The sequence below is a fragment of the Microcebus murinus genome, chromosome 11 (assembly GCF_040939455.1).
Source record: "Microcebus murinus isolate Inina chromosome 11, M.murinus_Inina_mat1.0, whole genome shotgun sequence".
NCBI lineage: Eukaryota > Metazoa > Chordata > Mammalia > Primates > Cheirogaleidae > Microcebus > Microcebus murinus.
In genome coordinates this window covers 8,451,692-8,476,552 of record NC_134114.1, presented here as the reverse complement: position 1 = coordinate 8,476,552, position 24,861 = coordinate 8,451,692, and the positions used below count along the sequence as shown (strand labels likewise).

The window sequence follows — 24,861 nt, the reverse complement described above, 5'->3', positions numbered from 1 at the left end:
GGCTCGTGGATGGTGAAAAATACAAACAAGTTCACTATTCACAAGGAAATTAATAGGATTTTTATGAAGTGAAACAGGCAGGCCATCACCCAAGGGTGTGTCAGAGAACATGGTCTAAAGGGGGTCTTTGGTGGCCTCCCACTGTAGATATAACTCCAGCCACTGCAAGACAAGAATCAAAGACCTTTATCCCTGCCCAGGCCCAGGAGAAGGGTACAGGCTGGGACAGCCCCGCCTGCCTCCCTGGCCCCAGGTGTGCTCTGAGTAGGGAGGCAGAAAGAAAGTACAGCAGTCACCCGCCTGCCCAAGGACAGCAGGTGAGAGACAGAAGCCCTAGAGAAATGGCAGCCTGAGAGAAGGTGAAAGAGTCACATTGAGACTTGACAGTGGTCCATGGTGGACAGGGCCACCATACATGACAGCCACTGCCATCTTGCAGGACCAGTAAATGAAGGGGATGCAATAGAGAGGGAGGCCACCAGTGTCCCCCGACCTGGTGGGGGAGGCAGAACTCTGTGCACCACTGCCAGAATGGCAGACTTGTTTTATAGGACAGCAGCCCAACGTCTGGGCATTTACTTCCTCCAACATGATGAAAATTTGAAGAGGCACAATCTTAACTAAGGTGTCTATTTAGATAAAATATACATTTCATCTGGGATGAGGCTTGTCAAAACCAGAGCTTGTACAATAAGGAGCGCAGAAAAATAAGAATGTGTGGGCCTCATGAATTTGCTTATGGTAAGGTCTATTAAGCAGAAACTAAATAACATGAATTTTTATTTCAAACTCAAACATATGAATGGCTGTCAACTTAGGAGTTATTTGATAAACACAAATGCTTGACTCTGACAACCCCCTAAATGCATCTTTATAAACTAGCAAAAATAGCCAACATCTACTGTGGTGATGGTTACATGAATTTCCTTCTGGATAAATGTTCTTCCAGGTGATTGGTGAAAACAAACTTTCTGTGATGCATGTGTCAGCTTGTAATAAAGAAAGAATTATCATAGATATATATTGCAAGGAGAAAAATCGCCAAATCTCTTCATGAGGTTGACAAGTACGACAACATAAAAAGAAGAAAGAATATGGTGAAAATATTTGCACATGTGGAGAAAATATTATTTTTAAAAAACTTAATTTCCTGCAGGAATAGCCAGTGTTTAATGAAATTGTAGAGGGATTACATAGGAACTTAATATTCATAAAATCTTAGCTACTATTATTCAGTTATATAAATAATAGTCTTAGCATCAAAATACTTTCAATTAAAATCATCAGTTGAGTCCACAAAAATGTGCATTATTAGCAGTTTTTTATTTTAATACTTATTAAATGCTGTTACTTCAAACTATAAAACCCAATGCTGCCAATTAGAGCAAGTCAAATAAGATCCTCCATAACCTCCTTAACTTAAAGTTTTCACCTTTTTTGGTCTAGAAAGTCAGGAGGACCTTATTACCCAATTAGAAATTTTAAACGAGCTCAGCAACAAATAAATATCATCTTACAACAATAAAAGAGCTTCCAGATGCTTACCTTAGTCAACTCACTTAAAATGGTGTACATAGAAGGTCTAGGGCTGGGTGTGGCGGCTCACTCCTGTAATCCTAGCAGGAGGCCAAAGTGGGAGGATCATTTGAGCTCTGGAGCAAGATCAGGCTGAGCCAGAGTGAGACCCCATCTCTACTAAAACTAGAAAAATTTAGCTGGGCATGCTGGTGCATGTCTATAGTCCCAGTTACTTGGGAGGCTGAGGCAGGAGGATCACTTAAGTCCAGGAGTTTGAGGCTGCAATGAGCTATAATGATGCCACTCCACTGTAGCCTAGGCAACAGAGTGAGACCCTGTCTCAAGGGGGAAAAAAAGAGCTTAATTATAGCTGAAGGAAGACAGTGTTTGATGGTAGAATAGTTCATTGGTAAAATTAAAAAATAAGGGTAACTGTCAAACTTTTGTGTGAATAAGTAATGAGAATGTTGATTAATGTCAACTAGGGGTACTCATACTGATAAATGGTGTGATTGGCATTTATCCTGGAAATACACCCCAGTTACTGGAAGGCATGTCACCTCACATTTTGGTACATCATTAAGCACAGAAATGTTGAGAAGACTAATAGCCACGGATTAGATTTCAACTGAACATTGATTGGTGCTTCATGTAATACCAAAATTTAAGGATAATGAATACATTACCAGAAGATGCAGTACTATGGATCTATAATTACACATTAGCAGATTCTTCTCCCAACACCAGACATTCCCTATCAGTTAAAATAATAATTTTAAAAGCTCTAGAATTTATTATTGAATTTTATTTATTTTTTAAATTGGCACATTATAATGATGCAGATACACATTTATGGGGGTAAAATTTGATGTTTCAATACATATCTAAACATTTGTTCATGTGTATGTCTTTTGAGAAATATCTATTGAAGTTTTTTGCCCATTTTTAATTTTTTTTTTTTTTTTTGCTGGTAGGCACCTTATATAATCCACAGTCTGGACATTAACTCTGTCAGATTTATAGTTTGCAAATATTTTCTCCCATTCTGTAGGTTGTCTCTTTACACTGTTTCTTTTGCTGCACAAAAACTTTTTAGTTTGCTTTTGCTGCCTGTGCTTTTGAGGTCTTATTTTAAAAATTCTTGCCCAACCCAATATTGTAAAGCACTTGCCCTATCTTTTTTTTCCTAGTAGGTTCATAGTTTCAGGTTACATTGAGTCTTTAATCCATTTTGAGTTGATTTTTGTATATTGTGAGAGGATGGGGTCTAGTCTCATTCTTCTTTATGTGGATATCCAATTTTACCAGCACCATTTATTGAAGACACCTTTGTCAAAAATCAGTTGGCTGTAGGTGTATGAAAGCATTTCTGGGATCTCTATTCTATTCTACTGGTCTGTATGTTTGTTTTGTGTCAGTACCATGCTGTTTGGGTTACTATGGAATTGGGGTATATTTGGAAGTCAGGTAATGAGATACCTCCAGCTTTGTTGTTTTTGTTAAGGATTGCATTGGCTATTTGAGGTCTTGTGTGGCTCCTTATTCATTTAAGTATTAATTTTTTTTCTTTTTCTGTGAAGAATGTCCTTTGGTATTATGATATGGCTTACATTAAAGTTATATATTACTTTGGGTATCATGGCCATTTTAAAAATATTAATTCTTCCAATTCATGAACATGAGATATATTTTCATTTATTTGTGTCCTCTTCAATTTCTTTCATTGAAGTTTTATAGTTTTCAGTATAGATATATTTTACCTCCTTTGTTAAATAAGTTTATTCCTTGGTGTCTTACTATTTTTTGTTGGTATTATAAATGGAATTGTTTTCCTGATTTTTGTTTCAGATAGTTAACTGAATTTCTATTAGTATATGGAAACACTACTGATTTTTATCTATTGGTTTGTTATTCTGTGACTTTCCAATTTGTTTATTAGTTCTAATAGTTTTTGGTGGAGTCCCTAGGGTTCTCTCTATATAAGATCATGTCATCTGCAAAAAGGAACAATTTGACTTCCTCCTTTCTGATTTTTGAATGCTTTTCTTTCTTTCTCTTGCCTAATTGTTCTGGCTAGGACTTTGAGTACTATGTTGAATAGAAGTGTTTTAAGTGGGAATCCTTGTCTTGCTCGAGATCTTCAAGGAAAAGCTTTTAACTTGTCCCCATTCAGTATGATGTTAGCTGTGGATTTGTCATATATGGCCTTTATCATGTTAAGACATATACCTTCTATCCCTCAATTGTTGAGATTTTTTAATATGCAAGCATGTTGAACTAAATCAAATGCTTTTCAGCATCTATTGAAATTGGCACGTAGTTGTCCTTGAGTCTGTTGATAAAGTGAATCACATTTATTCATTTGCATATATTAAACCATCCTTGCATCCTGGCATGAATCCTATTTGATAATAGCGAATGATCTTTTTGATGTGCTGCTAGATTTGGCTGCCTGTATCTTGTTGGGAGTTTTTGCATCTATGGTCATCAGGTATATTGGCCTGTAGTTCTTCTTTTCCTTGTGTCCTTGTCCAATTTTGGTATATGGGTAATGTTGGCCTCATAAAATTAGTTGGGAAGTATTCCTTCCTCTTCAATTTTCTGGAATAGTTTGAAGAGAATTGGCATTAGTTCTTTAAATGTTTGTTAGAAGTCAGCAATGAAGCTATCAGGTCCTGGGCTTTTCTTTGATGGAAGACTTTTTACTACTGATTCAGTTTTCTCACCCATTATCGTCTGTTCAGATCTTCTATTTCTTTATAATTTAATTTTGGTAGGTTGTATGTGCCCAGGCATTTATTCAATTCTAATATGCTATCAAATTTGTTTGTGTATAAGTGTTCAGAATAATCTCTTATGATCCTTTGTATTTCTGTGGTATCAGTTGTAATGTCTCCTTTCCCATCGCTGATTTTATTTGAGTTTCCTCCCTTTCTTTCTTAGTCTAAATAAAGATTTGTTGATTTTGTGCATTTTTCCAAAAAAATCCAACTCTTTATTTTACTGTTCTTTTGAATTGCTTGTTTAGTCTCCATGCCATTTAATTCTGGTCTGAGCTTTATTGTTTCCTTCCTTGGGTTTAGTTTGTTTTTGTTTTTCTAGTCCTTTAACATGTGTCATTAGGTTGTTTATTAAAAGTCTTTCTTTGTTTTTGATGCAGGTATTTATTGTTGTAAACTTCCCTCTTAGAAGTGCTTTTGCTGTGTCCCATAGGTTTCAGTATGATATGTTTCCATTCTTGTTTGTCTCAATGAAATTTTAAATTTCTTTTTAATTTCTACATTGACCCATTGGTTTTTTTTAGGAGTATGTTGTTTAATTTCCATGTATTTGTAAATTTTCCAAAGTTTTTCTTGTTGTTGATTTTTAGTTTTATACCACCGTAGTCAGAAAAATTACTTGATACTCTATCTTCTTAGATTTTTTAAGACTTGTTTTGTGGCCTGACATATGATCTATTTTGGAGAATATTTCCTGTGCAGCTAAGAAGAATGTGTCTTCTGCAGCTGTTGAGTGGTACGGTCTATAAACGTCTGATAGGTCTGCTTGGTCTAGACTGTAGTTCAGGTCTGATGTTTCCTTATTGATTTCTGTCTGGACAATCTGTCCATTGTTGGAAGTGGGGGTTGAAATTCCCTATTATTATTATATTGCAGTCTCTCTCTCCCCTTTAGGTCTCATAATAACTTGCTTTATTCTAAAATTTACTTATATGACTATTCTAGTTCTTTGAAATGCCATAAATATGTAGAGATATGAATATATCAGGAGCATAGCATAGATTACACTCTACCTGGAAATGCTTATTTTTACAGAATAAAAAGGGTCACAGGACCAATGTTTCCAAATCCACCAGGTTCCAGGGTATGTCCCTAAATTTCAGGGCCTTAGCCAGGAAATTATCTGAACACTTAAGATTCTTTGGAGTTTCTTTTTAGGCTTCTTATTTGGATGCATAAAGAATATCATACACCTCTTATGTCATAACCACATAGTGCCAAGTATTTGATGTAAAGTCTTTTAGTGCTTAAGGAGGTGGGGCAAATTTTTTCTACAACTGATTTTGGTCTTCAGCAAACCAGTCCTTGCACCCAGCTCTATCTCCATGTGGTTGAGCCTCCTGTGAAGCTGTGAGAATAATGCATCCCACCTGGCTCTCTAGAGACATGCAGCCAGGAAATCCGCTCAGGTGGCCCCGTGCAGCTTCTCCTTCCTGCCTCTCTCTCATCCTGTGACAAGTTTGCTCTGTCCCCTCCTTCTTCCTGAGGTAAAAAAAAAAAAAAAAAAAAAAAAAAGTGAGTCCACCGTGGAAATGTTGCCATTCTCCACCCAACCGCCCCATTTCCATTTGCATGGGAGAGTCTAACCCACAGCCTTCATCCGGGTCCTTTCTGTCTTCAGTTGAAGGAGATTTTACTACATTTCTCTCTGAGGAAGAAAGCCAAAGAAAATGACAATGCAGACTCTGAGGAATATTAAAACAGAGTGAATTACTTCTGGGTAATAGGGTTTTAACCAGGTACATTGTGCATCACATTAATGTTTAGTCTTCTCTGGCATTTCTGCAAACATATTATCCTTTAAAATGTACATGGTATAGTAACTGGACATGCCCTCACTTTTGGTCCCCAGCAGTTTAGCAGGGGGTAGAACATTCAGGCCCTGGCGAAATTTTCATCCCAGCTCTGCGCACTGTTCTCTTTGCTGCTCGTGGGTGAAACAGCAAGGGTGGTGTTAGTAACAATAGCACCTGCACATAGGCAGTCGCACGCGTTAGATAAGGTAGTATGTTTAAGCCCCTAACATGGTGGCTGACACAACAGGAAGCTGTAAATAAATATAGCATTTATTATTATCCTTTCCTCATATCTAGGCAACATAAGCCTCCACATTAAAATTTGAAAATATGATTAGAATGTTTAAAAAGCATGACTGTATCATCATCCTCATCATCCATCATGACTCCTAATTCACACACCTTAAATTAGAGGGAAACCAAAATGTACAGCATTAAATATACCTATAAATATGTATAAACGCATATATATGTAGGGCTAAATGTGGATTCTTTTGATTTCCATTTTATCTATTCACTTATTCACATTTTAATTTTTATGCCAAATTCTACCAATCTCTTTGGGTCCATTATACTGCGCATAGCTATAACATTAATAGAAATAGTAGCTATTGCTGATGAGTGAACAAGATCCTATTTTAGGTAATCACTAGTTGAATTTTTTCTGCTAATTTATATTGTGAAGAACTAATGAAGAGCTTGCATTTTTTAAATTCTTGGAGAGATATACCAAAAAGAAAACTGTGAAAATTGTTTAAGCATAGGGTTTTACATAATTTTCCCTTTCAAATAGATCTACGATATATTCATACATGTGATCTCACATTCAGTTTGAGAACCAGCGTTGTAGGTATGTTTGGCCTGTGCTGATGTGTTCAACACCTTCTTTTCCAATAAAAGCAGTGAAAACAACATCGGCATCCATAACAACGAATCCATTACTACTAATAATCATGCATTAAATGCCTCTCCCCACAGAGATAATAATGTATGAAGTTAAAAGATTATGTTAAATTTACCCTTGAATATTTTTCCATTTTTCCATTAGCATGGATCAGCCTGTGCCGAGTGCAGATTATTGGAACAAGTTCATAGTGTAGTTCTTTATGACAGAGTTGGGAATATGTGGGATTAGGTGCTAAAGATGCCTAATCCCTAAAATAATGGAGTTGAACTCTCTTTAAGAAGGTATAAGCCATGTTCTTGGACCCTATGTCATTCTTACTTTCTGAGCTTGCAAAGGGGACAATTCTTACCTTATTATATGCTCATTTTGTATTTATCTATATAACATGTATAGTTTTTATGTTTTCATTTTTTTATCCGTGTACATATAAAAAATTAAAATGTGAATAAGTGAATAGATAATAAGTGAATAGATATATATGAAAGCAAAGATAAATAATACAAAAACAAAACTAATCTTTTTTTTCTTTCTCTTTGTTGAAGTCTACTTTTTATATTCCCCCCGCCAAGTTTCTTACTATTTGCCCAGGTTCTTACATTTTGTTTTGTTCTCCTTTTTTCTATTGTAAGTAAACAATGCACATAATCATCTATCATAGAGCAGAATGTTTCCTTTTGGTAAAAAGGATGGCTCTTCCCCTCTTTCAAACAAATATAACACATAGAACATGTCTTCATTTTTCCTTTATGAACTAGCCCTTTATTTGTATAGCTCTACTGAAAACAAACAGATAATTTTGTCAACAGCATAGGTGTCTGTTGAAGTATCAAGTCAGCAGCTGAAGAGGCTACTTGTTAAATCTCCCAAAGAGACCAGTGGTACAGTTCATTGAATTCTGAGAGCTTATTGAAGGGAGAAGGGGCTGTTTGCAGAGCAGGTGAGACAAGAGAGGAGTGTGTTTACAGAGCTGATGAAGCACCTTCCCCTTCAAATGTTTGCCCTGAGTAGCCTCAATTGGATGGAATAATTCTACAAGGAGGACTATTTGGTCAGCTGAGCTCTAAAACTCTAAAATGTTCAACAGGACAGAAATTAAGGGAAAAGTTGCATTAAAAGAAACTCTTTTAACATTGTGACCAATATTCACGTACCCATATTAATGGAGAGCCGTGATTTCCATAGGTCACATTACAGTCAGAATAGTCAGGACAAAAAGGCAGGTGTGAGCACTGAGTCCTGAAGGTGCTTCACCCTGATGCCCCAAGTACAATCCCCATTTCTGATAGGAGTTGATTTCAACATTGTGAATGGTAATAGCTCATTGATTTAACATTCTCTACATATTAGTTATTTAACACTTTTCATGCATTTAAAGTAAACACTGATCCAACAAGGCCATTTTTTATGTGCTTCAAAAAGACTAAGGCATTATTACATTGTTACATTATTGATGGTTGATTTGGGTTCTCTTAGCTTGATTCTCCCATGTTTTCTTGGGTGTGTTTATATAACCTGTTCTCTAATTTGGTGTGTTTTTCTCTCCATTTGTATTGATATTTTACATTATTTTCATTGTCTTGATTAGTCTAATTTATTTTAACATAGCAGTGGCAATGTGAATTCTGGTTTTATATTTTGAAGTTCTCATCATCTATCTTATTTATTGTGACCTAAAAGAAGTTTAAACCCAGAGATTCGGGATTGATAATTTTGAAGGGCTTTTCATCAAGGCCAAAAGTAGGGATGTGGCTGTGATTTTTTTTAAATATGATCATCCTCAAAGTTGTTGATCCATCTTAGGTTTCATATCTCTGGCTCCTTTTTCATAATAGTGATATCACTGATTAAGACTCAAAACACTTTAAAATAAAAATAATTTAATTATATGTATTGCTAGTCTTTGATTTTCCTAGAAATGAACAAAGTTAGAGGGTTTTGGGGGGGCATAATTTCTTCTCTACTCTTTTTCTGCAAATCTCAGTAAATTCAGTTTAATGAGAAATAATATAAATTAGTTAATATACCAATTAGTAATAACTTTTTTAATATAATATTGTCTGTTACTTCCTATTATGAACCCATCTCTTCTCTGTACCTTTAGAACACATTTTCCTTAATTTTAGGCCTCTCATCATTTTTCTAAGTTTTCTCATCATATTCAGTAATTCAGTAACAGGCATCTTTGAGGTTTTAAACTTTGTGCGATAGCCATGATGGTTAGAAATATAAACTCTAGAAACCAACTTCAAGGGCTTGAATTCCTTTTTTACCAGATATCAGTAGACCTCTGGCAAGTTACTCAGTTTCTCTGTGCCTCAGTTTCTTATCTGTAAAGTGAGAATGACATGTTTACTCTCTTACAGTGCTGTTGGGAGAAATATGAGTTCATACAAATAAAGCACTTAAAACACTGCCCAGCACGCAGAAGGGGCTATATTATCTGGTACCCAGTAGCAAGGACCCAATGCCATTTGCACAAACCCCTTGTCTAATATCAGTTGATTTCAACATTGCTAATGTTAATAATAATAATGATAACTCATATGTTAAAAATTGTTTTTGCATTAGGTATTTCGTGCCTTTCCAGCATTTAAAGCAAACAATGATCCCATGAGACCATTTCATTCTCTTCAATAACATTGAAATGGGAGCTTAGAGAGCTCATTTAACTTGTCCAATGCCAAGAACTGACCAAAAGGCCAGGACAGGAACCCAGTTCTCCAACTCAGAAGCCAGGCTCTGAATGTGACCCCTATTTCCCTGAAAAAGACCAAAATAAAATACAAATAGCATTCATAAACTTTCCTCAACCTTTTTTCCCTCTTCATACTGAAATGCCACTTCCTGTTTTTGCTTAATTAATTGAATTTCACACCTTATTTTCGCATTTTGAACCAGCTGCCTTTATATTATTCACAACTTTTTGTCTGCTACTTGGCAGTCTTTTTCTTAAATCCCCCCCAAAAAACAAAACAAAACAAAACAAAACAAAAATGTTTCTTTAGATTTCAGTATTATTTCCTGATCTCTACCACTTTGTCCTTCTTTCCTGTTAATCATTGTATCGAATGTACTAATAATGAATAATTTTGTATAGAAAAAGAGTTCTTTTCTGTAAACCATTTTCAGCAAGATTAAATGTTGATATTTTTATTTCCTAAATGGAAAAAAAAAGTATATGTACTTAGTTTTCTCCTTTGGCCCTTGATTTTCTGGCTAGCTTATCATGACTCTCATAGAAAATGAAATTGTGTTTACCCCTGTACACTTATTCTTCCAAGAGCAAGTTTATGCCCTGCCTAAATGTTAAACCCCTTTTACCATAATACAAAGCATATTATTTATAAATTTTAAAATGTGAATTTTAATTAGACATGCTAGTAATATTTTGGAGGAAATATTAAATCCTCAAGAATTTGCATAAAGACATAAAGCAGATATTTTTCTTGTGCAGTTAATGCTTATTCTAATCTGATTGTATTGAGACTTAACACAGGAGGGCAATCCTCTTTGTTTCAAAATACTGCTCCTCTGGAAATATATACAGCTTTTGTTTAGAACATTTTTCTTAAATGTTTTTCTAGTTTTTCTAGTTTCTATTGTGTCCTAGAACTTACTTACCTAATTTTGGTTATTATAAGATGAAGTATTGAATGTTCATTAGAAAGAGAAGCCATGAGCTCTTAATTGACAGTCCTCAGTATTAGAATGTATTCCTCTCGTTCACTTTGCAACTTTTGTCGTTTTGACACAATTTCCTTAACCCCTTTTAACAATTATTTTCTCAATCTGGTGCAAATTCTTTTGTGTTTGATTTGGCATAGGTCCCATAATGTAAATTAAGTTCTATCATCATCCACTAAGAAATGTTCAGAGAGTCAGAGTGGTGGAGTGTGATTTCTATTTGGAACTTAATTCCATATGGAGCATTTGTGACATAAATGGTCACATCTAGACACTGGCTATATGTGGGTATGTTCTAATATATAGTACTAGAAAGCAAGTGGGATGTCTACTATTGATCATGGCTAACAGTTGTTGAAGCAATTAATACCTGGTCATATTCTACCGATATGAAAGATGCTATTTTCATTCTGGACGTCAACCAAACCTTAGATATCAAGTACGTTTTGAGAACTGGATAAAAATAATGCCATGAAATGATCTAAAAAGAATCCAGGAAGGAAACAAAACATTGAAATACATTTTGAAAATAGTCAAACTGATTTTGGTAACTGGTGTGAAATCTCTTCAAAATAATTTAGACACATTGAAAAGATGCAGATACATTTGGAAAAGCCAAGTCAGCTCCTTATTTTGTCTGCCTTGCAGTTGGGCCGGTTTTTGCCTTCTCCTCTCTTCACCAAGTGTACTTGCTCCTATGACAGCTTTACTTGAAAAAGGAGGCATGTAAAAATCTTTGGGAGTTACTGTACAGAAACTAGAACAGGTCTGCATTGAAAGTTCTGGCACTAATTACGGAAGTACGAACCCCACCCCACCCCCATGCTCACATGCCCTCACACCTTTCCTTATTTCCTTCCATTCAGGACAATTAACTACATTACTAAATTTGTTTTGCACCCTTAATAAAGTAAATGCAACGTCACGTGAACACATTTCGAATTTTTTCAACTCGAACAATAAGGAACTAACTTTCCATATACCTCTCTACAAAATAGTCCCTATATACTTCTAGGTTTTACTTTTACACAGAGTTTATATTTCAGATGAACACACCTCTCAGAGGTTGGTAAGGAACATGCAGGCCAACAGGTACATTTCCCCCAACTCCAAACCGCAGAAGCTTGGTTTGGAAATAGCAAGCTAATTGCCATTTTACTGGATAACATTTACTATATTGGTTCAAATATGATGGATTAATTTTTTTTATTCTTTCAAACCCCTATTTTTTGTGTGTAATTCCCCCTCACCCCCCCCTCCCCCTGCCTAGACCTGGTTAACCGATTCTGTGAGCAGGTCCTCAACTTTTTGCTTTGTCCCTACTTTCCTGTCCTAGCCCCATCTTCCCCCGGTGTCGACTCCGTCCCCTTGCAGCGCACAGGCAGCCAGCATGGCCCACAGAATGCCGCCGCGGCCACCTTCCAGAGGGCCAGCTACGCCGCCGGCCCAGCCTCCAATTACGCGGACCCCTACCGACAGCTGCAGTATTGTCCCTCTGTCGAGTCTCCATACAGCAAATCCGGCCCTGCTCTCCCGCCCGAAGGCACCTTGGCCAGATCCCCGTCCATTGATAGTATTCAGAAAGATCCCAGGTGGGTAAAAATCTTTCTCTTTTCCCTGTGATGTCTAACGAGGTTTCGTGGACTCTTCAGGCATGTGTTATATACTTATTTATTTAACATCACGTTGCATTTGTGTCACTGGCTGAGTAGGAAAGAATTGGCTTTCCTTGGGTTCGGGACTGTTCTGTTCTGTTTGGAGGATGGGTATTTACGACGAATCTCCAGTATCTTCTTTGGTTCAACATCAAACAAATAAAGATGATCTCTTGATCAGAAAGAGTGTCTGCAGGTGCTTGAGGTTCAGCTATTTGGTAAGATGTAAGAGAGACCGAGCCCTCTATAATGCAGTGGAAATTGGGGATTGAAGATGATATCATTTGACTTTCACATATCATGAGCTGCGTGTTTTGTTGTCTCACTGGAAGCATGCTTTGTCACCAGGTGTATTTCTGTTATCAGATTGTAAAGGGGTACACCTACAAAGTTATACTAAAATTGAAATTTTAGACATTCCAAACTTCTTTCATTTCTCTATGTCTGGAAACAAATACTAGTATGAAGTTGTCTGTGGAGTGATAAAAATTTGAAGATAATGTATTAAAGGAATTGTTATTGAGGTGTGTTTCTTTTTCACTTTCTTTATTCAAACAGTAGCAAGGGATTTAGTGATTCTACTTCTGAAGTTGGGCTTGAGTCCCCGTAGAGTTAAATGATATTTGACTCATAGCCATTGGATTTATGCTGATAGAGTCCTATAAATATATATATCTGCCTCTGTGATTATTACAGATAAATGTCAGATTTCTGGAAGGGCAGGTGGCTTGGTGCTGGTAGTGTACTCAAAATTCCTCTCAAGGCATTTTCACTGATAGACCATGCAAGTTCCTGTGTACTGTATTGAGAGGGTAACATAGATTCTTTTCCAAAAATAAATTACTCCTATAAACGTAAAAGGCAAAATGGGATCATTTTACAGTATTTCTTTGAGATAGCTACTGTAGCACAATTCAAACTTGTTTGGAGGTTCCACGTTAAACATTGCATTTAGTATAACCTCTACTGTAAAAGTGAACTGTAGTAAGTATTTACTGGTAAATACTAAAAATCAGAAGTATGCTTACATTTACAATGCACAGTGTCCTGGTTATCTAGGTTTTCAATCTGAACAGCAGTCTTTATAATACTGGTCCTGAAATCTGCCCCAAATCCTTAAGTATTCTTGGTATGTACGGCTAGAATATGCTTCAGAAAACACCTCAACACACTCTATTCTTAAATGATTTTTCTTGACATGCTACTGAAAATGTATAGAAATAGAATAATAGTAAACTCTTAAGAAGTGCTAAAATAGAAACATACATAATAGAATAGGCATTGCTTGCATTTAACATTGTATTTTGAGAATAAACATTTTATCTCTGATGGAAAGGTTTTAAATTTTCATATTAAGGGAATTTGGCTTAATAAGAAAGCAAATTTATGTTTCTGTAGTTTCAGCCTAGCCTCTATTTTATACAGTGTATTAAATGCATTTTATTTTACTAAATGGCATATCCTTTCCATTTTATATTACTGTCATTTTTATAGCCTTTTTCCTTCTCTCAGTATATTGTCACAGCTCTTACCTTTTCAAGTTATGGATTATGTCACTTATATTTATTGAGTGCCCAATATAAACCAAAAGAGAAAAACACCGATAAGAAATGTTAGAAGGAAAACAGAATATCGGCCACTAACATTTTGTATGTGTTAAATTTATATGCAAATCAGTGTTATATGAATTACAAGTTCAGTATATTCAGGAATACTAAGCTTTGGCCATAAATATGTGTTAATTCTGAAAAATTAATACCATTATTCTAAGCTCAGACCTAACAGAAAAAAATAAACAAAACCAGTTCTGGAACCAGAACTGGATTGTTGTGGCTTAATATAAACGAGACCAATTGCCTGGCATCATATGAAATATATGCAGTATAAAAAACAATAATGCCTTTCTTGTAGGGTTTTCTTAAAATAAAGGAATATGTTCAAAGTGTTCTCATTTAATAGAGAGACATGCCAAATTTGAAATTCAAGTTCAAAATATATTACTTAAGACAATGTTTTTGCATTTTCCTTCAAATAATGAGTTTTGATTCTTCCTAGGTGAATATTGCTAAGCTAGTGTGTTTAACTTCTAGGGCTTATGATTCAATTATTTATTTTGACTGTATGGCTTACGAGTTAAACTTTTTCAGTCTTTTTACTTTGTTTAAGCTTCTAAAATATGCATGCATATACATTAGGAGAATTTATTAACGTTTTGTCATTAAACACCAGACCATGTAAGCCCCTTTGCTATTACAAACATATGTTCATAGCACATTACAGTCTTCAAAGTATGTTTACTTGCTTCTGTGATGTAATCCTCCTTTGTGAGAAGAAATTAAGTGCCTTAAATAGATGGAGAATCAGAATGTTAAAAGACTTCAAGATCACATTGTGGCCAGGTAAGTACAGAGGCTAGCATCTTTATTTTTAGCACATATTGAATCCATACTGGGGCACATGTTGCCATGAATATTTTTATTTCTTTACAAAAAGAAAAAGGAAAGAATATGTTTACATCTTTTATGATTCTTTTCAGAGGATGGTTGGTAATACTGAATATCTGTGTGTAGGATTGAGAAGAATGAAGGAAATTACACAAATTATCTAAGAAGTGGTGGCATCCTAATAATTGCTTGTTCGATGTTTGGTGTTTGTTGTATTTTTCATTTATTTTCCTTTCTTTTCTGATATCTACCTCCTTCTTCTTATTGCAGAACAGTATTTTTCTCTATTAAATAGTTTTAGTAGCATTCAATGAGAAGTTTTAAAGCAAATATTGCATTTTAAAATAAGAATTTGAAGTCATGATAACCCCAATTCAGGCATTAGACTTGAAACCAGAAAATCCCTGTTAGCTTTCTGTTACTCTAAGTCATAGGATACGAAAGGATTGGTTCTGCAGGGCTGGATTTTTCTTGTTGATGGTAGTTCAGTCATATGGATCGTGGCAAAACTTTGGTCTTTTCACTTTAACTGGTCGTCGTGCATTCCAACAAACAAAGCACAAAAATCTTTTATCCAAAGAGATGGTAAAATCCAACATCCTTTTTAAAGTCAGCAATCACTGGGAAAATGGTTTTTTAGACATATAAAATTAATTTTATAGTCACATTTTCTAAAAAGTTTAAATATGAATCTCTTAAGGATTGTTACTATCTCTAACACATTTTTCAGTGCTACACCAAATATTGAGTTCTATATACTGTTGTTTTTAAACACGTAAGTCAAATATAAATCTTAAATTATATGAAGATGTATCAGTGGTGTTGGTAGTGATAAGTCATAATAGCATTCTTATTTTTGGAAACTTATTTGATGAAATAACTAGAAAAAATAAGGCAAGACTGATATATCTGGGTGTACTATAAATGTTCTTGTCTATAAAATAAGAAAAGTTATGACTAAGACATTTTACTGATATAATTCAGTGTGTAAATGGTTCCAATGATAGCATGTTTTAATCATGTTTAATTAATCCCTTTTTAGGCTATTGTAATCCTGGATGTACACTATCTCAAGAGCAATTTTTCAAACATGCTAAATGTGATTTACAATATAACTCTATCATCTTTTCTGTTATTCAGCATAACAGAGAAATACATAGAATAGCACATTTTTAATGCTCATATTGGACCCAGATTAGCAACTGTATTTTCAATTGGCTCTATCAGACCTATATTCCATGGGATTATTTTGTTTCAAGCTGCAATATTTGACCAGTAATGTAAAAATATGCACTTTGAGGAATTATTTGTACATTTCTACTATACTGCTATTTCGAGATATTACCAAAAGTTATTTTATTGTTGAACATTATACTATTAATATTATTAATAGATCTCATTAATGAATATCATGTATAAATATTTTATCATTAGGTAAACCTCCCTGAGTAAAAATGCTTTCAAAATGCTGGGTTTTCATTGTTTACCTGTTCAAGGGCATGCGGGGGGAGGGGGGGGCGCGCACACACGTATGTAGTGAATTGAATGCTCAGAAGACAAAATGTTCTATAAAAGTGCTTTTAAAAAGGTGAAGATTTAAAGACTGTTTTTAAAATCTTAACGTTTCAACAGTATTAAGTAACTTTAAGTTATTTTATAACTTAAGTAACATGGCTGAAGTGTTTGCAATAAACCACATAATATATTTTTTTCATAGTCCAGTTCTCTTGGGTGATGAATTTCTGGGGAGTTTGCTTTTAACTTCAAATGCTCAATAATCATTTCTTTAACTGTGGAAATGTCAGAGGGAAAAAACATAGGATTCACAGTTTAAAGACTCTCAGAATTTGAAGAGCACTTGGAGTTCATTTGTCAATTAGGCTAATAGCAAGCCCTACACGTGGCCATTCCACCTCTGTTTGAATATCTCTAGCCATGGGCCACTATCTCTTGAACCATTTTTTTTTCTTTGAATAATTCAAACTGTATACACTAATTTATGTTGATACAACAATTTGTATCTCTTATAAGCTCATTCTCTGATCTTGTTTCTGACCTTTGAAATTATATGAGAATATGCCTATACCTTCTTCGAAGGACGGCCTTCAGACAGTTACTATACCTCTCACCAAGGTCTGGGACTTAGATAAAGGCTAAGATAAAGGTTCTTAGATAAAGGCTAGCTATAGCTGTTCCATGAGCTGTCATTTCTGGCCTATAGTGGTCATTCTCCCTCTCAGTTCTGTCTCACATGTCAGCAGCAAGCGTAGAAAGAGAACAAGTGTTACCTTGGGCTAACCTGGGTTCACTGTAGATTTTCTTGACAGTAAGATGACAATATTGTTAATACCAGTGTCAGTGATAATGATGATAGTTACAGTTAACTAAGTAATGTGTTCTGTACATTAGTGTTAAACCTTTAATATTCATTATTTAATTTAATCCTCCTGAATCCCTATAACATGAGTTTTTATAATGCCTGTTTTACATATAGGGAAACTGAGGCTCAGAGAGGTAGAAACTGAACCCAAATCTGACTGACTTCTAATCTTATGCTACTAATGACTATGAATAGTGCTACCATTCTTAGCTGTAGAATCTAACAAAATGCCAGGTCTTTTTACATGTGACTTCTGCAACTCAATTATCCTTACCTTTGATTTTCTTTTTACCTTAAATGAGGGACTTTACATTCCCTTCTTGCGAGGTGATTCCATTATTTGATGCCACAGAAATACTCTCTGGGTCCCAGTTTTGTTGTCCAGTATAACTAGCATAAGCACCGCTCCACGTCCCTTGGAAATTGGAAAGTCAGACACATATGTCCTTGGAGAGATTTTATCAAGGCATGGCTAGAGCTAGCCACAGGACAGAGCCCTGTAGCCCTCATTCCTATGGACCTCTCACTCCAGGTCCATCTGAGGACACTAAATATGTTCTAGATGACTTTTCTCTGGAATATTCTAGAGTGAGCTCTGCAGACATGATAGCCTGAAAACAGCTGCACCCTTTAAGGAGCTTTCATAATTATATCACAGAGAAAGGTACATCCGCAAATGACCATAATGCTTTGGGGAAATAAGACAGATGTGACAAGAGAAGTACCCAGGAAAGGAGTTTCAGGGATGGCACAAACCATGGAATAGATGGTATTTAAATAGGAAAAAAGAAGAGATAACACTTTCCACACAACATGACCAGTTGAAAAGAAGAGATGGCTGGAAACGAAGTGGGAGAACCAGGGTGAAACACTCAGGCCCAGTGAAGGGAGAGGCTGTGAGAAAGATAAGAAGGACCCGGCAGAAGCCAAGCCAGGGCATCCCCTGTTGGGAGGCCTGGAGTGGAGGGGACCTAGTGAGGGCCACGGTGGGTGCCAGGAACAGGGAAGAGGGGAAGCTGACAGCTTGGCCCTTCACAGCCAAGAGAGAGGATTGGAAGATGGAAGAGAAGACTTGACTGCAAAGGATTTTTTTTCATTTCACAAAAGGCTCCTTTGCAGGAGTCCTTTTATCAGTTGAAAGGAATGTTCACACACAATCCTTGTCTATGCTAATATTGATTTTTTTACCATACCCAAAATACTGTTTTGCCTCCTATCTTTGAAACCACTTGAAGGAGTAAACAGTTGTGTTTCTAAAATAACAACTCATCTCCGATACTACACCCCCACCTCCTTTATGCTAAAGTGGTCTCTGGCATGGGGCCTCCATGGCATTGTGTGGTTAAGAGTGATGAACGATGGGCAGTCATGACTGATATGTGTCTGCTCCCAGACTACTTATTAGTTCGCTAATTAACTATTTGTTAGCAGGTACTCCATCAGTTCCAATGGTGGGAGTCTTTGTTTTGTGCTTCCCTGGTATACAGACTCTCCTCTAAAGACCCAGCCCTTTCCCTCCCCTCAGTCTGACGGGCTATCAGTAAAACAGACTGTGCCCAAGTTCAGAAGGTGAGCATGTAGCTTTCACCTGGCCCAAGAACTGACAAGCCATGGGCCCCCACTTACTAGCCAGGCCTCCGGGTGTGTATTAGAGTCTGCAAACCCCAAGTCCAAGCTCTCTAAAGTGTTCTATGTGGATTCTGGACTTCTCTGCATCATTTGGGGCAAAAGCCAAATCCAAGCTGGCTAGGGCCAATATACAAGATCAAAAGCTAAGTGTACCTCCTGTCCTTCTCAGTATAGTTCACCGTCCCTCACACATCCAGTCATTCCCTCCCCACCTATTTTCTCTGGAGGTGGTAGTCTCTGATAGTCTCTCCTATGTCTGGTCTCCATTGTGAAGCCAAGAACTGAGATGTCCTTGGTCACTTAACTTGCATCTCTAATACTTAGGAGTGGATCTCTCATATATGCTTAGACTATCTTTCCAGAACTTTCTTTTTTATCCTTTCTCCCTAAAGCCAACTACACTCCCTGTTCCAGGAACAGCGATATTTTCTTTCCCCCAAATCAAACTAACTGAGAAGTTCCATATTGTAATTAAAGTATCATGAAATTGTTACCAAATAGGCTTATTGGAGAGACTAAATTTGATGTTATCATCTACTATCCAGGGTATCTTGGATCGATACAAGACAGAGCTCTATGAAATTTCAAGCACCTTTAGTCTTAATTTAATAATGCCAAGTACTGTGATAACAAATAAAAATAAAAGTGACAGTTTAAAGGAATAGTATATTGAATTGTCAAGTAAATCATATAATTATTTTGTCACATTGTTATTACACTTAAATGAACAACTTCAGCCAGTAGTTCATATTCCTTCCTGCTTCACGGTTAATCTCCGTGGCCTTACTGATGACCTTGTGTGTGATGTATGCGTGACGTGCCTGTATTTTCTGTGGGATTTAGATATTCTCATACTGGAAAGAGGGTGAAATCTTGCAGGTCAAGTTGTTCTTTGTACCATTTTGTGATGAAGCAGATATCAAAGACTACAAGCAAGAAAAAAGATCCTTGATAGATGGCAGAAGTATCTCTCTCTTCATTTTCATTTGAAAGAAACAATCAGAATGTCTAAGAGCACAAACAAAGTATGAATATTAAAAATAGTGCCCCTTAGAAATAAACTGAGAACCAAAAACTAGGGATCCTCTTTCCCTGCAGTCTCACAGAGGATTAGAGAGACCTGGAAACCCAGAGAGGAAGCTCTGAAATCTCAATGCTCTAGTTGATGTACAAGTTTTATGTAAAATCTGTATACTTCCATTCATTTCCTACTTGACATCTTTTAGTGTTATGGAAAGTGGTTTTGAAGGAATCACAAGAAGATTTTGTGCTACAAAAAGAATCAAAGGAAGGTTTTGTGGGTCCAATCTTGTATGAGATTATAAAAATGAAGGAAAACAAGTTGATACCTACAAGTGGGAGCCCTCACCACCAAAAGGGGAAACAAAGAAAATTCAGGAGACAGAATTGGCTTATTTGGTCAGTCATTCCTCTGGGACTGTCTTCTTCCAGGAGTAATCTTGACAGTCCTGGACTTGATTTTATCAAAGGAAGTGGCATATATATAGATATATGTCTATATGTCTATGACACATTTATGAGACACATACATTAGGAGTATATATGTATATACACATGTATATATGTGTGTGTTATATATGTATATATACATAGATTATTTGTGTAGATAAATTGTGTATAAATATGTATACATATACAAGTATCTATGTGGCATATAGATAGCAGATATATATGTACATGTATGCATATGTATATATACATATATTGATATATACACATAATCGGTTTATTGGCACTGCACACATTTATCCAGAGATAAGATCTGCACAACTTGCATAAGCACAGGGTTGTTAATCCCACAAAGGACACACAATAACAAAATATTGATTTTCCTTCTAATCTATTTATCAATTTTCATAGTGTTAAAAACTAAAAATGTAAATTCATAAAGTTAAATGCAAGAGTTGTTTTCCTTACATAAATATGAATCAATCACAATAACTATAAAATTTTTCAAAAGCACACTTCTGGTTGTATGTTTATGTATTTAATAGGCATCCATGTAGCTATGTTCAACTTTTTGAAACAATGCCCTGTTGAAGGTACTGTGTGCTTTTCAGAGAGTTTGGCCAGTTCCTAACTAAAAGAACTTCCCACCCTTATTCTTTGATATATGCTACTATGAAAAACTTATTTCATTGGTAACGTATCAGTTAATCCATCCTCAAAGCCCTCCTTGTTTCTTCTACCACAAGTGAAAATCTGAAATCCCCTTTGGTCATTTCATGTACAAACCAGTGTTGGCATTTGGCTTGTTGTCATAACTCCCTTTTCTTCACCATCTGACTTTCAATATTTAAATGAGGACAAAAATGGAGCATTCAAAACACTTATTGTCTTACAAGACAGGGCACAGTTGACTGTCAGTGTTTAACTAATGGAAATTAATTTCCATTGCTTCTTGAGATGTTTTGCAGCTAATAGTGCTCATTAATTTAAAGGTACTGACCTTGATAGAGAGAAAATTAGCATTTTATAGTAAGAAAAAATACATATTAAAGGGAAAGTCCATTGCTCATGATACATTACCACTTGGCAAGCCTTGTAACTTAATTCTTTCATCTACTGAAGATCATGTTCAACTACTTTCACTGGGTTGCTGAAACAAGTGTACTTTAGTAGCCACTTAATTCTGTCAAGAAGACAAGAAGGAGGAGGAGAAGGAGGAAAGGTAAGAAGAGAATGGAAAAGAAAGAGAAGAAGACATCCAGTGGGAAATTCAGTAGGCTGCACTCCTGCACACAGAGGGTTTTATGTACTAATGTGCATTGAAGAGTGAGAAGAAAGAAATATCCTCTCTTTTTCATTGTTTTGCCTTCTTAATTTTCTAGGAACATTTCAATGTATGCTTTGTTCTTCTAATGTGTTTATTGTTTAAAATTTCATACTGGAACATGGCCCAGGACCACCACTTTGGGGGCCTCTTTGGAGGTGAAGCGCTACACTAATGAAGTTGCAACTATGTTTGGTAACTGGGAAATTTGCAAGAACATCCCCAAATAAGGGCCTCCATGTACCCTGTACAGCTGCTCTGTACTGAAGGATGCCACAGTGAGACCCTGGGGTGTCTCCCCCAACTTTGAAACTCAGCCCAGAGGTCCCCAACATTTTTGGAATTCAAACACTAGCTCTACATCAGAAGATACATGAGATGCCAGCGTACGGTATGCAGGTCTTTACTTTGCAAAGGATCTCCTCCAGCCACTTCTTAATACACAGGAAAGAGGAATATGAAATAACCTTGGAATACAGGACAGTCTTTTCAGTTGAATAAAAGGGACCTTGTGAAAAATGCAAAGTTGGTTACAGACAAGTGTTTGGAAACCATTGACTTGAAAGCCACAATGAGGGAGCAGTCACTTCTCGGAACAGGTGAGTAATGTAAAATTGGCTTAAAATACTCAGAGAATGTGAAAAAGAAATCATGGCTTTTTATCTTATTTAATTAACCTGTGTATACTGTTTGGAATGTGTTTTCTGGATGACTAGAATTATGTTTCTTCTGAATATTTTCAAGTTCTTTAAAGTGGTGATAATATTCAAAATCTTAATCACTTCTGAAAACTCTCCCAATACCTAGCATTCTATGTAGAATTAACAGTCATGCAGTTTGTGGTAGAAAGCCTCCAAGATGGCCTTCAATGGCCCATCTCCTTTGTGTCTTCCCCTCCCAAGCACTGGCCTCTGTGACCAGTGGACTACTGCAGAGTGACAGTTTGTGGCTTCTGAATGCAAGGAAGCAAGGTCAGCATCCTAAGGACACTCATGCCTTGTGCAGAGGAGCCAGCTTGTCCCTGGGAGTGAGCTCTTTGAAGCAAATCCCCCAATGCCAGTAGAGTCTTTGGATCTTGCAGTTTAGCTCCCAGACATTGTGGAGCAGAGACCCACTGTCCTCTGTCTTGGATCCTTGCACAAAGAAACTGTGAGATAATAAATGACGATTATTATTTTCAGCCATTAAATTGTAGGATGATTTGGTATGCCTAATCTGACTGATCATCTCACCAAAGCTATCAATTTTCCCTACCAGTATCTTCTGTGAAATTCCTTTTACCAAAAAACCCAAAAGGTTAAAACAATTCAAATGTCCAGAGATGGAAGAACAGATAAGCAAAATGTGGTATATAGTATACATAAGATGGAATATTATTCATCCTTAAGAAGGAAGGAAATTATGACACATGCTAAGACATGGATGAACCTTGAAGACAATTATGCCTTGAAGAAGTAAACCAGACACAAAAGGGCAAATACTTTATGATTCCAATTGCTAGTGTTTAATGGATACAGAATTTCAGTTTGCAATGATAAAAATAAGTACTGGAGTTAAAATGGTTAAAATGGTGAATTTTATGTTATGTATATTTTACTACAATAAAAAGAAGAGAGTCAGCTATAGGCTGGCCAGGCAGTGCTTCTTATAGATGGAAACCCTGGCTATATAGAAGCAGGAGAGTTGGAGACAGGATGAATGGAAGCCAGGTGGATCTTGGGCAGGACTCCTTTCAGAAGAGCATGACTTTGCAAGAAGCTCTAAAGCCCATCTTTAAGGAGAACATATCCTCTCATTTATTACCTGCCAAATATGTAAGTTCTTTAATCTCTTACCCACATTTTCTTAAGATCAAATAAAAAGAACACTATTAATATTATAAAAACCTATTAATATTATATTACCTAATATAATACCTAGAAGATTCACAATAATGAATGTAAAGTTGCTTTTTAAAAATTTTATTTTTAATTGACACATAATTGCATATATTTATGGGTGTGATGATTTTCAATACAAGTATACATTGCATAATGATCAAATCAGAGTAATTAGCTTATCCTTCATCTCATTCCTTTGTGGTGGGAACATTCCAAATCCTCTCTTCTAGTTATTTTGAAGTATACAGTACAAAGCTGTTAACTGTAGCCACCCTAGTGTGCAATAGGACGTCAGAATTTATTCCTCCTATGTGCAATTTTGCACCCCTGGAACAATCTTTCTGCACCCCCTCCCCTAAAGTAGTTTTAAAAATAGGCAGGCACTGTTTTGGACCCTGAAAACTTTTGTGTAGGGGAAGTGAGATAAGAATATTAACTAGAAAATAAATAGGAAATAGTCATGTTTAAAATTATCTAAACTGAAAAATAGATCAAATTATATAAAAGCTAACTGCAGTATTTTATTAAAAATTACCCTTAGTAACTGATTATGCCAGCTACAACATAATTCTACATATTAAACCTCAGGCATTCCTACTGTGCCTTTTGCTTGTAGAGTCAAAGTTCTATTTCATGACTTCTACGGGGGTTCATTTCCCCGCACACTGAAGGTGAAGGCAGTCACTCATACCTCACAGGCTCTGACTCAGAAAGCTTTCAACCAATGCAAAGAAAGAAGACAGAAAAAAAAGCATCCTGTTTCTTCCAGGAACCAACAGTACTCCTGTTCCTATCTCCTCCTAACAAAGAAGTCTGCTATATTTCAAACCAGGCTCTGTTATAGTAGAAAGGAACTCATTAAGAAAAGTGGCAATTAACATCTATACTGCAGTACAAGTGCTTCTGACATCAAAGAAGAAAATATAAAGCATGGGCTTTTTTGGATAAATGGAAATGTTTCTGCAGGGTGCCTTGCAATGTATTTGCTGTCCTTTGTTTTGAAGATGACTGAAACATTAACACATTTACATGTACGATAAATCAGCTTGAAACTTGTAGATCATGTTGCTAATATGGTCAAAGTGGCTGCTACACTGTGTGTGTTGACTAAGCAGTGTGTGTGCACAAATGCACACGGGCACACACAGCAGGCTGGATCTGCTCTGCATACGTGATTTTGAACCCTTGATACCTATAAATTTTCATTTTTAGAAAGGGAAGGAGCTTCTGTTTGGTTATCCTACACTGTTGGTTTTATAAAATTGAAGGCAAAATAGGCAACATATGACTGGACCCTCAGGTACGTGTACATGTGATGTGCATGTCATTCAGGGCCATGCTAGCTACGGAAGCGCCTGTATGTAACATGCCACACTACCTCATTCACTGCAATA

The 24,861-nt window shown here is 36.2% G+C and overlaps 1 protein-coding gene across 3 annotated transcripts in view; it reads left to right on the top strand.

Moving 5' to 3' along the window:
* The window catches only part of CTNND2 (catenin delta 2), an 862,752-nt gene that overhangs the window by 510,393 nt on the left and 327,498 nt on the right, over positions 1-24,861 (top strand). For all 3 annotated transcript variants that reach the window (XM_076007934.1, XM_076007935.1, XM_012790278.3), the window contains exon 9: positions 12,022-12,277. In XM_076007934.1, coding sequence (XP_075864049.1) covers positions 12,022-12,277 — 256 coding nt within the window. The remainder of the gene's footprint in view (positions 1-12,021; positions 12,278-24,861) is intronic.